Source organism: Hermetia illucens, chromosome 3, assembly GCF_905115235.1.
Source record: "Hermetia illucens chromosome 3, iHerIll2.2.curated.20191125, whole genome shotgun sequence".
Classification (NCBI taxonomy): Eukaryota; Metazoa; Arthropoda; class Insecta; order Diptera; family Stratiomyidae; genus Hermetia; species Hermetia illucens.
Genome location: NC_051851.1, coordinates 175,394,764 through 175,410,661, shown reverse-complemented (window position 1 = coordinate 175,410,661; position 15,898 = coordinate 175,394,764). Strand labels below are relative to the sequence as shown.

The 15,898-nt window shown below is 42.3% G+C and overlaps 1 protein-coding gene across 2 annotated transcripts; it reads right to left on the bottom strand.

The window, feature by feature from the left end:
• Positions 1-825: 825 nt before the first annotated feature.
• On the bottom strand, positions 826-14,280 carry LOC119652532 (tetraspanin-6-like). Of its 2 annotated transcripts, none has more exons than XM_038056734.1 (6): positions 13,934-14,280; positions 13,698-13,872; positions 7,223-7,411; positions 6,992-7,165; positions 6,812-6,937; positions 826-2,008 (listed from the first exon to the last, which is right to left on the bottom strand). In XM_038056734.1, the coding sequence occupies exons 2-6, from the start codon at positions 13,773-13,775 to the stop codon at positions 1,853-1,855; spliced, it is 723 nt and encodes a 240-aa protein (XP_037912662.1). In that variant the 5' UTR covers positions 13,776-13,872; positions 13,934-14,280; the 3' UTR covers positions 826-1,852. The 2 variants fall into 2 exon arrangements, with proteins under 2 accessions (XP_037912662.1, XP_037912660.1); XM_038056732.1 differs by having other exon boundaries at positions 13,698-13,865.
• Between the last annotated feature and the right edge of the window lie 1,618 nt (positions 14,281-15,898).

Sequence of the window (15,898 nt, the reverse complement as noted above, 5' to 3'; positions counted from 1 at the left end):
GAAAGTCAAAAGGGATATCGGATAGATAGATCGCGTTGGGAATGCTCGGGAAAGGGTCGGTGAGGAATAAACCTCATGGGGAGATTAATTAAAATCACACCCCGTTTCTTACGGAACATGAAGGATGTCGCCAGTACCTCAATGGATTAAAATAGAATACATCACCCCATTGTCCAAATGTGGGTGGAGTCGAGTCCTGGGGACCCAAAGCCCTATCCAAGATTTATGGACGAAAGAAGAAACCTTAAGAAAACTCTAGGTGAAGCGCTGGTATCGGAAAATATAATGCTGAGAGTGCCAGGGAAACTGGGATGCCTATCCTACGTAAACTGCGAAAAGCGAAAAAGGCTAGGAAAGTGCGGTTACGAGTGCCGCGTGTAAAACAAACAGTGCAAAGCCAAATTGAACTAACTCCGCTCCGGGATGTAATACCCTTGAATCCGGGCAAGGGGTGTGGCTGAGGTGATTTAAGTGGATAAAAATCCCACACATTGGTGGATACAGGTCAGTCCATTTCGAAGTGGAACCACTGGACTCCTGTGGCAAGGCATGTTCAACAATCGCAGACTACTCAAATAATCTCTGAGCCTTAGCATCTGCCTATTTTTATGTATGTCTCCATAGGTCAAAAGTGAAGCTACTGCGTTCAATAGACAATCCCCTTTACTGAAAGATCGTATCTCATACTTTATAAACTATTAAGAAAGTCCCTATATTTTTATGCATGCTCGGAGATGTCATCTTTTTAGTGAAGATTTACCGATCGACTTTGCTTGTTATTAAAGGACAAGGAGCAATTCAGCATTAACAAGAGGACAAACTTCATTTGACGTTATTTTCAGGTAATATTTTTATTACTTCCCTTACATAAATAGTTTAATATTCAATATGTATAACATGTCATGATTTAAATCAACGGCAAGTACTCCTGTTTCAATTTCAATATTCTTTATCGCCTCAACATCCTTGAAATTTCCCTATGCAACATAGAATAGCACATTAGAGTAATATAAAGTATTTATCAGGACGTTAAATAGTTCTAGATATTTCCATCGAATATGTACGTATCGTATAACATGAAGTAGATTAAGTTAATTGTTTTCAAAAGTGCTCGATTCCGGTAAAACATTGTAGATTTAGTAAATTGACAAGGATATATGTATTCGCATATTTTGATTTGTATCTTTTTTGATATCATCTTGTTTTTTTTCGGTGGAAGAAAGTGAATATGTTAAACTGTAAAACTTTCTTTGTCAGATTGATAGATTGATTTAAAACTGGAGAATTGGTGTTGAGAATAAACACGATAAATTTAATTTGTGCATAAACTTACAAGACACGATTTAGATAACTTTTTGTTTGGTTGATTTAGCTCGCTCGCAAGCAAAGCAATTTTTTTTTTGTTTATTTTAATGGGTTTATATTTGATACTATTTGTTTTTTTTTGTAAATTTTTTTTGATTTAATTTGTTTCATAAAATCAATACAAAATGGACTGTATAAGTTTTTAAAAAATATCAATTTTGACTGTATACGCAATGTTACATACATTCAAAAGTGCAATCAACACTTTGAAATGCACATAAAATTATAGCACTCGAATCGTTCCTTCCAAATAAATGGCCAATCTGTCTTATTTCTTCCTTGCATAATTCAACTTACATACGTATAACATATTTTATATAAATTAGCTTAAAATACAACTACAGAGATATAGCAAAAGCATCAAAAATATTCATGAGAAAAATTTATTATAAATGTATATTTTGTATATTTTTTTTTATTCAGTAAACATAATTGAAAAATTTCAGTGCATGGAAATAATTCACAAAAAGCATGGACATTGTTTCTCTTAAGTCATTTGTTCGTATTTGGCTTTATTAATATTTGCTGCCAGACAACAGGACAATATTGTTCCCAACAGGGGGAAGAATGTAAGTGCCAAAGCCAATCCACCGATTACCGACATGTTACCATTCAAAAATGAAACGACTTTTGTATAGCAGCCCTGGAATAAAAACAATTCAAACTTAGTTTAATTTAAATTTATTTTGAATATTAATTAATTTATTTTAAATTTTATTTATTTAATTTGTTTATTTGATTTATTGATTATTATTATTTTATTTATTTTAAATTTAAATTAATTTTCTATTTTATTTATTTAACTCATTTGATTTAGTCATTTTAAACTAATTTAATTTTTTTATATATAAAAATTATAAATTTAAATAATTTTTTTATTTAATTTTTTTATATTTGATATTTTTATATATCAAAAATAAATTCAACTTTTAACTCAAATTTAAATTTATTTATGAAAAATTATAAGTAATCCATAAGTAGCAAATAATACTATTTTCATTTTCATAGGGTCCAGGGAGGATTGGGAGATTTTTTTGAGCCCTGGATACCATATAGAGGCAGCTTCATTATTTTTTTCAGATTTTTCGATTGAGTAGTTTCTGAGAATGGGTCCGTTAAAGAAATCATCACTTTCGACCCCTCCCACCCCCCGCCTTTCTAATAAATCTCAAAATTGGAACTGGCTTCGAAAAGGGACCTTTCATTTGATACCCTACATGACTATATTCAATGGAAAAAAATTATACACCCCCCTTTTACATGTATGGGCCCCCCCCCCTTAATCTCAACGTAGAAGGATATTACTCACTGCCTGTCTGGGCGTTCACAGTTCCCACCTTCTCACCAAATTTCGTGTCAATCGGTATAGCCGTTTCTTAGAAAAGTGCCTGTGACTGACAGACAGACAGACGGATCTGTGCGGAGTTGGCAGATCAGGCGGCCCCTTCGTGCGGATAAGAGAATTCTCGGCGGATGCGTAGAAATATGCACATGTACGAATTTGGAGGTGTGCGTGCATGGGCATGTTTATGCGTAGGTCGGGTAGGTGGGAGAAAAACACCCACCCGTGGACAAAAATGACTATGGGAAAGACATCCACAAGAAACCAATATGGAAAAAGAAAGAAGAGAAAAAGTTACGGTACAGGTACTCGAAACCCCTGTAACGACCTGGTCGGAAGAACTAAGTGTTTGATCCATTTAGGAGAAGCTCGGCGATTCTGCGATCTCCTCCGAAATCAACGTTGATGAAGGAAAAAAATCAGGGAAGTTCCCGGAAGGCTAATAAATACTGAATTGGCCAGTGCAAAAACAAAGCAGAGGAGCAGGGTCAGAATACGGACGAATCATCGTTTGCCATACTCGGAGGTAAAATAGTAGAGTTGTCTCAACAAAAACAAAGTGCACCAGGCCATCAAAAACATGGTCTGTACAATTCGTGTACTGTACAATAGTAGCAAGGACGAAAAAAATGCCTCGAAGGAATCAAACGTAACCCCGGCAACACAAGTGACACCCCCTCAAAATCCAAAGGGCGGTAAGCTTGAAAAGAGGAGTAGAGGGGACGCGGACGATTTTTTCGGATCCTCACAGGACGCGAAGCGGCAAAAAGGCCTCTCAATGGCAAAGAGGAAGGCAAACAAAGTTACCAAAGTCGTGGAAACTGCGGCGCCCGCTCCAACCGACCCAAGGGAGGTAAAGCCCCAAAAAGGAACCAAGGAAGCATGGACCAAGGTTGGCGGAAAGAAAACATAAAAGAAGATTACGGCCCGAATTAATTATCATCTCTAAAAAGGTGATGTAACTTACGCCGATATCCTCAGGAAGGTCAAATCCGATCCTGAGCTGGTGGACCTTAAAGAAAACGTCAGCCGAATCAGACGCTCCCGAAAAGGAGATTTAATTCCGGAGCTGAAGAAGACCCCGGGCAAAACGGTAGAAAATTTCCTCGGCAAGGAGAGAAGAAACACAAGTACGGACCAGAAAGCAGGAGATCGTCATACAATGTAAGGACATTGAGGAAATCACGACCAAGGAGGACATCCGCGGCGCATTAGAAAAGTAGTTCGGACCACTTGGTTTTCAAGATTCCGCAATTAAGGAACTGAGGAAGGCATACGGAGGCACGCAAATGCCAACTATAAGCTTACCAGCTGAAAAAGCGTTCAAACTACTGGTGGCTAGTAAAGTAAAAATAGGTTGAATCGTTTGCCGATTCAGAGAGCAGGTGACCCTCAAGCGCTGCTTTAGATGCCACATAGTAGCGAAATGCACCGGTGACTGTGACAGGTCAAAAGTTGCAGAAAATGTGGGGGGGAAGGTCATATGTTCAGGGGGTGCAAGGCTGAGCCTGAATGTATACTTTGCAAGAAGAAAAAGGGCATCGACAGCAGCAGATGCCCAGTGTTTAGGAGAACCTTGAATGCGGTAAAGAAATGAGGTTGATACAAATCAACCTCAACCACTGTGAGGCAGCGCAAGAGCTTCTCGCGCAGACCATCTAAGAGAAAGAAATCGATACTGGGGGGGCCGTATCCTGCTCGAGGCTTTCGTGTAGCTAGAATTGGTGCTTGCCAATACGGGAAATGTTTCTACTTTTCGTGGGACAGGGTCGGGCTCAATTGTAGATCTGACATATGTGAGTACCACATTAGCGAGGAGAATGGCATGGTTTGTCAGTGAACATTATACTCACAGCGACCACCGGGCAATTTCCCTCCAGATCGAATATGGGCCTTCGGCGATGGTCGTTCGCACGAAGCTGGAAACGGGGGCTGGTCCGTGAAAAAGTTTGAAGAGGATGCATTCATAGAGATGCTATTGGGAGGCCAAAATCCAGGTGGTGCGGCTGCGGAAAAGGTAGAGCAAATGATGGGACGCATAACGAGAGCATGCGACGCTGCTATGCCGAGGTGGCGAGTCCTCGCAAAAAGGGGCTCAAACTATTGATGGAATGAAGACAGCGCGGAGCTACGGGATGCATATTTTCGAGCTAGAAGGATCTGCCAACGATCTAGAGGAAGACCGGACTTCGACGAGAAACGGCAAGTATATGTGAACTTTCGAGGTAGGCTTAAGCAGACTTTACGCACCAGCAAGGGAGAATGCTTCAAGGAACTTTGCGCAGAGGCAGACTTAAGCACCTGGAGGTACAGGGTGGTTATGAGGAAGATGAGAGGGCGAACACCACAACTGATCTGCCCCTATCTTCTGCTCGATATCGTCTCCTCGGATAAAGGAAAGCGCAAATGATACACGCAAGCATTGGACGTCTACACCATACCTGGGGTAACTGAGGAGGAACTTACGCAAATTTGCCGGAAAATTGGTAATAACAAAGCTTCCGGCCTGAATACTGTTCTCGATTAAGCTCTAAACTCGTTGTTAATACCAGACCCGACTGGTTTATCATCGAATTTCAAACATGTGTGGTAGAAGAAGTTTTCCCTGACAGGTGGAAGAGGCAAAAACTAGTTTCGCTTCCGAAGCCGAATAAGCACCCAGGACATCCATCATCATCCCGTCCGATTTGCCTCATCGACACGGTAGGAAAGATGCTCGAAAGGGCCATCTAGAATAGACTGTTCCCTATCAAATATATGAAATTAATATAAGGATGGACTATCGGAGCAACAATTTGCTCCGACATCGGATTTCGACAACGACACTCAACGATCGACGCTGTAGACGTTGTTTCGAAGCTGGCTCGAGACGCAATGTCGACTAATCAATGTTGTGTCGTGGTGACGTTGGACGTCAAAAATGCGTTCCTCTAGCTGGGAGTGGATAAAAAGCGCACTGGCTAAAAGGGGTGTCCCTAGTTATTTGACTAAGCTCCTCGAAAGTTACCTTTCGGAGAAGACATTTTGCTACGATACGGATGAGGGATCCAAGCAATACACCGTCACCGCAAGAGTACCACAGGGCTCAGTATTGGGTCCTCTCCTATGGAACGTGATGTACAATGGGGTTCTTGTCGTTCCCGTGCCAACAGAAACCACGATAATCGGTCTCGCAGATGATCTGGCTGTGGTTGTCGTCGCGAAACATCCTCAAGAAGTGAACGCTAACGAATGCATTAACGTCATAAAAGCGTGGCTGGAGATAGTTCAGCTTCACCTTGCAAGAGACGGAGGCGGCCTTGACTACCAATCCTCCTGAAAAGGATGCAGAATACCGAAAGGCGGCAAGGCGAGCGTCGCTGGAGTAGTGGCAGCAACGATGGACCACACTTTGATTTCCCGTATTGAGGAGTGAATCCAGCGATAACACGGCGAGATTAACTACCATCTGACGCAATTCCTGTCAGAACATGGTTGTTACAGGAAGTATCTGCACCAATTCAAGCTGGATGATTCTCCCTTCTGTCCTGAATGTGGTTGCACACCTGAGGACCCAGAGCATGTTATGTTCCACTGTCCACGATTTTTCTCAGAGAGGAGGAGTCTGGAAGACTCCCTGAAAACCAACCTAAGCCCGCAGATCTTCGTCGTGGAAATGTTGAAGTCGTAGGGAAGCTCGTGTACGATGAACTTCGCAATGAAAAGAATACAGGAGGAACTTGGAAAAGTGGAGCGCGCAAGGAGGACGCGAAGAACAGAAAGCTTGGTCGCTTAAAACGCAGTCCACCCGGCGAAGTAATGTTTTGCGGCGGTTCCGTGGGAAAGGAAGAAGGAGAAAGTGGGGGTGGTTTTAGTGGGCGAGAATCCCACGCGCTACTGCAACCTGGCACGATAGTGTCTTTGTTAAATTTCCACCTCCATCCATAAAAAAAAAATAAGAAAAAAGACAGACAGACATTGAACCGATTTTAATAAAATTCTGTTTTGCAAACAAAACCTTAAAAAGGAAAATAAATTTTTAAAGATGGAGATGTTTCACATACTAAACTATCTACATAAGCAAATATCATATATTACTAGAAAATTTTCCCCATAAATCATTACCTGCGTATATATTTGAGTCTCATCCTGAACATCACAGCCTTTAACAATGCAACATGACCTAGGTACAGGTCGTGGAGGGTTTAAAGCATTCCAGTCCTTGTAGTCGCGGCTTCCACAGCAATGAAGCTATAAAACTATACTATTAACCACTTTCCCATCAAAACCATTATACCAACATACTTTAGATTGCATACTATCAAACTCTGCAGTCTTTATAGCATCTTGTGTTCCATAATTTGCCATAGTATCATTGAGGCCCCGTGTGAAACCTTCAGTGAATGCATCCTTGTAGGCATAAATTGCTGCAGCAGTAACCAGTTGTAGAACTAAGATCACAGCCAAGAAAAATCCATACTGTCACGAACAAAATGTTATTGATTTTTACAAATAGCATAGAAGAAGTGGGTTTACCAGATACAACAATGAAGGTTGACCTTTAACAGTACAACAACATGCAGCTGTCGCTACAAACACGATAATTGTTCCAGTGAAAACAACAATGAATGGTATTAAATTATTATAAGCTGCACTCAGCTCTAAATATTTATGAAGTTCAACTTGCATCCATATTCCAGCACATAAGATAATCAGTCCTGAAGTCTGAAAAAAATCAGATAAGATTAAATGACTATAATTCGCCAACATAATTCCAATAGAAAAGTTATAAATAAAATAGTGACTATATTATATGGTTCAGGATAGTGACATCACCCTAAATTAATTGAAAAGGACCTTCCGTTGAAATTGTCGTCATCAAGCAAGAGTTCTATGAAACTACAAGATTCAGACCGACGAAAGAGCGACTCACAAATGTTATGAAGTCCCAATACTTCATTTGGGAATTCCTTTCACCAAAGCGCATCGTCTCTGCACTTGCGCAAGGCGTTTACGGTGGACCTCGGTGTCAAAGGCATCAGCCCATAGCTCAGCGTTATATAGCAAAAGAGGCTGCGTTGCTCCCATAAGATGTCTCCTAGTAGATATAGCCCCCAACATGCGGCATTAGCGAACTCAAAGTCAAAATTTCAGCCGGATTGCTATCCACTGCTGCTTTTATTGGCCGAAGAAGCTCATCTTCGAGTCGAGCATTAAACCAAGGCATTTATACAGCTGGTTTTGACTTTATAGTCAACTGGCCATCAATATGGAATACAGGGTCGGTGTCCTCTTTCTGTTCAAGATTACTACTTCGGTTATTTCCAATGCAAGGCTGAAACCATAAGCAGTCATCCATCCGCTTACCCATCGCATCAAGATGCCAGGTCTTCTTTGCAACTACTCCGGGTCTCCTTTTCCCCTGCCGATCAGCGCCCGTCTCGCTACCTTCCAGCGACAAGGAGGGTATTTCCTTCAAGCAGTGTGGTACCCCTCGACCAGGAAGCCCGACCATTGGCGGAATACCAGTTTGCAAACTTCTGCCGGGATACCATCAGGACCTGGCACCTAACTGCGATGTAAAGGAGAGACATATTACTCGGAGACTTCCACCACAGCGAGTTTTTGGCCTCGAGCATTTACAGAGGTGATACCTATCCGGGCATTGGTTGCCTCTGAACATTCACGCTTTATCGCCTCCTCTACTTGGACCATTTCTGTGAGGCAGCCAAGATCTCGAATTTCTAGAGAACACATGGGCTCTAGACTAGAAACAAGAGCCTCCCCCCCCGTAACCTATTAATCGCTTCGCCTAACACACTCTCGCTAGCCGTCTTCGTGCCTAGTTCGACGTGGACTCCGCCACCCTTCATTATCCGTACGGAAGACACTTCTGCTCTGTTGTCTTCAGGTTTCATCCTGTCCCGGATTTCACTTACGACTTCCGCAAATATCTTGCCTTCCGTCGTTTTCATAAAAAGAGCCGACGTCTAGTCCTTCTTCGTTTCATCGTCTTTTCTGTTACTAGCTTTTGGTTTGCAGCCTCCTTGTCTTTGGATCTCGCGACTATCCTCCTCCGCCTTCTTTTTTGGGTCCTGCAAAACTGCTTGGGTAGAGTCTCCTTCAAGCACGTCTTCCTCTCTTTGCTTTTTCCCCAGTTTGCTTTGTAGTGGGCTATCTGTAATCCATTTGCGGCTATTTCTGCTTTCCAAGCATCTTCCGCTGCTCCTCACGTTCGCCTGTAGAAGAAGTTCAGTGGTTACTTCATTTCCATCAGCTCGTTTTTGACAGAGAGGAAAGGAGAGAAAAATTACCCACCGCATACGCTTCAACACTATTGCGCATTTCCCGATGAACCTTTCTAGTTCGACTCAAGCTAGGATAGTGGACTGCACTTCCTTTCGATTGGTGTCCGAATCCAGCCTACTAACACCAGTTCAATGCACACTACCCGACCAGGGTCGCGAGGAGGCTGGCTCCTGATACACGGCACAATTACCACCTTGGCAGAGCTAGGTTCACATTACCCCATCGACGTCGACAGAGAGTTGTCGACCGCTCCGAAGACTCCCAGTATGTCCCGACGTGTATCGGCAGTTCTCAATTCGTTATTCACCTGGAAGCTTACTCAAGGCTACTACCTAGGATGCAGGTATATTGCCAGCTAGGGGCTCGGATACCTTGGGGATGTCACTCCCCGTATCGCAAGCGACCGGAACAGTGAAAACCAAGTAAAGCGGTTGGGAACCTGCTCGTCCAAGAATGAGGAGAACGGCAAGTAGGTCTGTGAAAGCAATTGACAAGGAAACATTCATGAATATATAGTTATACCAGGATATTATACCAGGCATATCCTCGGAGAGCTCTCCATATCACGAAGTATATCGAAAAGGCATGCAAAGATGCAAAGAGTAGTGAATTGTCTGATATACGGTCGGCGTGTCATCTGGCCAGATGAACAGCCCAGAAAGCAATGGGTAGTGACCAGTAGGTGAAGCAACGTATTTACAAGGAAGCTCTAAAAAACCTGAAGCTGGAACAGTGTGGAATGGGAGACTGCTTCTTCAAACATTTCTGCACAGAGGGTGATATAGACGTATGGGGAAGCATTTACAGAGTTTCAATGGGGAGAATCAAAGGTCAGGCAACACCGCAAATTACATGTACCGATCGCTTACTGAAAATTGGGCAGGATTTGTTTCCTCAGGGAGGCATGAATCAATACGGGCAGATCAACCGTCAACGCCAGTAAACTGGTCACTAGCAAATATTGCACAGTGATCACCCTTAACATGGAAAATGCATTCAACTCAGCCAGCTGGAAACCTATATGCTATAGAAGACTGGCTGAAAGATGCAAGTTTTGAATTCACCAGAGAGAGGCTCCATAGATCCATGTCCATGTCCACGACGCGACGAAATACTTTGCAGTGGTTCCGCGTAGAAGAGGGCAAGAGTTAGGGGGTGATTTTAGTGGGTAAAAATCTTACAAGCTAGCACATGTGCACCAAAACAGACAGACAGACTATCGGATTTTTTGACTTCAAGGAGCTGCATAATCTTATTTTGAAGTCAAAACTACAAAAAGGTTGGCCGCACGGTGACACTTTTGACTTGTCTGAAATCCAAAATATATTAACACGCTTTCAGATTATTGGTGGTATCCCCACCTGCAAGGAAGGTCTTGCATGTCATTTTCCGTTATGAAAAGCAGAATATCCCTGCATTACAATAATCGACAGATGCACTCTCTGAGCAGGAAATTAGGGAAGATGAAACTTGGTGAAACAGTCACCGTGAAGGTGAAAGATGGATGGTAAGGTACGGTGTTGCCCGCCAAATCATAATGGACCGCGATAAACAATTCTAGTCCAAAGTATTCACTAACTAATTAAGTGTTGCAGTAGAATGCAAACAATGGAAACTTTTACTTGAACTGGAAACGTTGTACCTTAACTTAACTTAACTGACAATGTATTCAAACATTGTTTGGAAGTCACCGATTGTAGATCACTTGCAGAGTAACACTTATGCATTGAAAAAATCAAAAATTTTGACTGACGGTTTCGTCCAGGGCAGAGGCAACTCATCAGACGCTGCCTCACCTCTGCCCTGGGAGCAGCGTGACCGAAAGTGCCAACAGGTGGAAAGGCACTCCCTTTTATCATCGCAAAAACACGACAATGTTGCGAGAGTGCTACGCTCCAATACTAGGGATCCATGGACTAAAAAACGAGGGAGTAAGTTGCTCCTCATTTAGTCCGGTCCACCATCAAGTGGATGGGGACTTAGGATCCCGCAGATCCTAAACAACAACTTATGCATTACAACATCAAGATCTTTGAAAAATGCCCGCGAAAGGAACCTTGTGCTTTGAGCGGTCGCGGAGGTTATCGACCATACCTCTATCGATTTGGGCATGACGATTCGCCATATAGTCCGAAGTACCCGAACATTGGAGGGGTCAAAGAAGACGCCTTATTTCAATGCCCGAGGTGCGCGGTTTAAACAGCTACATAAGAAATTACAACGGGGGGTACTTCACTCCCAAAAGCATGTTGAAACATATGTTGAAATCAAGGAGGATATGGACTGTGGTCGAAAACGTGATCGCAGCTAACCATAGAAAGCTTAAACAGGAGGAAGTCTGCGGAAGAAGGAGCGATTGCAGAGCACGAACGTGAATGCGAGGGCAGAATAAATTCTGATTCAGCCCCGCGATGTAATACCATATGAGAGTCCCATCGGGAGCTCCGCCTCCGGGTACTCATTCGAATGCGAGATGCAGACCCTTCTACAATACTCCAAGCAAGCCACCGATCCTGACTACTGGCTCAAGCGTGTTTCTTTTCAATTCTAGGGGTTTACTAAACAAAAAGCCCGATTGGAAGCTACAGCTGAAATCGATGTAGACACAGGCTAGCTATTCACCGGAAACGTAGGCAAGAAGATACTAGTATCCAAATAAAAGAAAAGAAGCACCAATGCAAACAGCTGACAAATCCTGATCCTGCCCGGCGACATAATATCACATAGCAGTTCCGCGTGAAAAGCGAAAGAGAGATGCAGGTTCTTTTTGGTCGGTAGGAGTCATATACTCTACAATCACTTGGCAGGACTCAGCAGTAGCTTCTAGTGATTTCTACCTCCACCAAAAATTATGATTTGACATCCATGTCAAAAAGCCAATGAAGGGTTAACTCCCACGCCAATTGAAAAGATTACAGGCCGATTAGTGTGATGTCCTGATTGTTAAAAATCATCGATAAAACTGTAGAGGGGTATATCAGAGGTAATCCGACGATAAAACCCAGGTGATCTTTGGGATCTATGAACGATAGCATTACCGTCAGGTTTTGGATAAAATCCGGTTCAATAGGTCGCGGTGGGCGGGTCACCTAATCCATATGGACGAGGATAATCCAACCAGGAAAGTCTATAAGGGCAATATATACGTTAAAAAAAGAAGACGAGGCAGATCCTGCCTGAGGCGTAGGCCAGCACGCCAGGTAATTTTTGGAGATATCTAATTGGTAGACTTCGGCACGAAACCGGGATGTCCTGAGTTCCTTATTAACGTAATCCTAGACCGGATACCGGTTGTTGCACGGTTGATGATGATAATGAATCTTTGGGACTCACCATGGATATATGAGGCGCAAATCTATCGCAACAACTCTTCACTAAGTAGGCTTCATCCGTGAACCATTTCCATTTTCCAGCGATAGGTCAGAAAGCAAATATAAACTACTGACTTACCAGTGATTAACCGAAGGGCATGGCCAATTTTGGGATCGAACAAATACCAAGAACCCCCGATGCTATTCATGAGCAATATACATGTACTCTCAAAAGTACTTTGTTTTTGAAAGATATCGTGACTAAGTCCATCATACTCAGGTTGTGGGCCTACCTGTCAATACCTTTTAATTCGCAGCTCGAGGGGCGAATCATCATCCCAAAGAATTTATTGGTTGAAATATTGAAGGCTCCTTGAGTTTACTCTCATCCACACACCCTTTCTTGATTGTTCCTATTATTCTCTAGCATCAACTACTCCAATGGCGAATTGTCAAACCAAATGTAAGAAATTAACTGTGAAGATAAAAACCTATGGAAAATATGGGGACTACTAATAGATCCATTAGCAAAGTACTAAGTATAATACAACTTCCGGCATAATTAAGTGCAGTATTTTTCGTCATGCGCACCTTTAGTTTTGCTATGGCACTGAAACTTTTTTCGAACTGGAAATTTACTCAAACTAAACGAATTAACTGAGGCGTGGGCGATATTTTCATTTAATTGAAAAAGATACAGATGAAACTCAATATCGCATCTAAATATTAAGGAAGAATTTTCTACGTAATAGTTTTTCAGCAATCTCAACTCTCCATCTCCCAACAGCAAGATGGGACTCACCAGGTGACAGAGACTTCATATTAGGTTGTTCTGGAATCTATATGTATCTCAACTGGAAAACTGAATCCTTAATAGATAAAGATAGATGAAACCATATTGTTTTAAAAATGCCGGTTCCAACTATATTTATGAAAGGGCAACCTCGATTATGGCAAAATACCGAAGGACGATGATAAGGGTTGAACATTACAACTGCCAGTAGCTTAGTAAATACTCACTATTGCCAATATTCTGATAATATAAGTAATTCCCAATAAAACATTCATTTTACCCACAGATTTCATCTTTCTTTTAACAGTAAACATCGAATGAAAATAAAACCTTGTTTTCACCGATAAAAATGCAATGAAAGAAAAAAGTCAACAACTTTCCGCACCACATACGATTCGCGATAAGAAAGTGTTCAATAATTTTTAACAACATTCCCAGCGAATGGTCAATATTGCATTTGCCCCCCAGCGACAAAAGTTCAACGCCTAGACCTACATCAAAGAAATTGATAAACGCCACGACCTCCGACCTTATCTGATAATCACAACGCACATGTCCTTATATGGTCACCTGCTGGAAAAAAGGTGAATCTACTCACCCAGAAAGCCAAATTGAATATCATCAAGCATGATTTCATACAAGCCATAGCAGCGAGGGTCTGAAACCGGGCACTCATCTTCCCTGGCTCGTTGAAAACCTGCTAATCCTCCAAAAAAAACGGCAACAATATGGTTCGAAATGGCCTTCCGCGGCTTCAGATAAGGTCCTGAAAACTGGATTTGAAAAATCGCATCTCCACTTCCGCAATCTTAATGCGTTTAACTCCTTCCTTACCTGTTGATGTATCTAAACTATTCCCGAAGTTATTTATCTAAACTTTCAACTGAGTCACTAGGAAACGTTTCAATCTTCTGGAAGTTTTCCAGGATCAACAACTGACGGTGGTATTACTCCGTTTTTAGCACTGAATTAAACGCCTTGCCAGCTGGCAACTTGTTGTGCTGATATTCTGAAAAATCAATAAAGTCACGGACGCCGGATAGAGTGTGGCGATAGGAACAGAATGTATTGAAGCTTTTCTCACAAAGCTTTCATCTAATATAAAAACCGAATCTTAAGAACGTTACGAATTTTCAACAAAAAATTGGCTTATTTAAAAATTTTGAAAGTCCAACTGACAAATGTTATTTGGTGACATTAATTCGGAAAGCTATGGAGTGTCAATAATTTGTTCAAAAGCAATGTTAGCCTATTTATCAGATAATTGTAGCAATGACGAAAAATCGAATCTAGATACAAAGCTAGGCCTAGAGATTCAAAGTACATGAAGAACCCTATTTCGACCTCCAGGTGGTGATCAGTGGGAGCTCTATCGTAATGAAAAACTACAGACAGAGAAGGATGAAGGCGAGAATCCCTCGCCAGAAAACAGGACGAATTGTATCAACTGGTCCCCACACAAAAACTACATATTATGGAGGCACGAAAGGAGCCTCGGACTAGAAGGATTTTACAACAAAAAACCCGGCAATGAAAATGGATATAGAATTTGCGCACGGTATCCTCCGTGCCCTGTGAGAAACTGGGCTATTAAGCTCAGCGTGTCGTCTCTCCAAGCACTCCTTGATGGCAGGGATGAACCTGTGAGTCCACCGACACTTTCCCGAGCATTCTCACCGCTCTTGCCACCTATTTATTGATCTCTCCCTCTCAGCGTTCTTTGTCTGCGATAAGGAAGAGTTTAACTTCGCATTGTATATATTCGCCACCTTATCTGCCAAGATGTCAACCGGCATCATTCCAGAGATTACGAATGCTGCGTCATCTGAGACAGTCTTGAAGATAGAGTATACCCTCTGGGCTGTCCTCCTGTATACTGCACTCAGTTTGTTAGCGTTAACTGACATCCGCAACGTCTCCCTCCAAACTGAAACAAAACCTTTCATACCTGAAGCGTTTAGCTCCCAGTTTTCCCAACTTGTTTTTATTACTGGTGATGGAAACGATTGAAAAACACTGTTACATCAGCTTACAGTACGTATCGGATTCTCATCCATTAGAACCACCCCTGCTCTCTTCTTCTTCCTTCACAAAATCGTCGCAAAGCCACCAAACTTTTCGCTTTTCATGTTTTCCTTGTTCTCCCCGACTGAATACTCCTCATAATGAAGTTCACTATGCACCAATTTTCCTCCGACTTCAGCACTTTCTCGTCGGTGTTCTGGGAGGTTAAGCTAAATTTTAGAGAGTCTTCGCATAACTTAAAAGAAGATCCATCATGGCCTCTCTGGCAATAACGTACGCTGCTTCACCTAAGGTTGACCAAACGACGCTTGGCGTCGCTGAGAGGGAGGTCGTATTAACCCTCCTGTGTTATTATTTTTACGTATCAATGCTTCCTCCCAGACCAACGCCGCGTGCAGTAGGCAACAAGTAATCTACTACTGCGGGTGCCACCAATGTTGAACATCATCCGCGCTGGCGATACATTTATGGTTGCCACTTTCTCTTAGGTATAGTCCAGATGTCCCTTGAAATTAATCGTCTAGTCAAACGTCACTTTCAGGTACCTATTAAAACATTTTTGAGTGACAGCATCCCGAATACTAATAATATTTCTGTTCCTACCGTTGGCAAATCAAAACCACTTCCGTCTTTTGTTCCACTAGGATAGGTCCGACGATACCCAACAATGTCCTTACGGCGCTGATGGCATCATTAGCAAACACTTCAAAACCTTCAGATTGTTTCCCGACGCCTACCACACAAAAATCATCCCCAAAACCGACAAATTCAGCC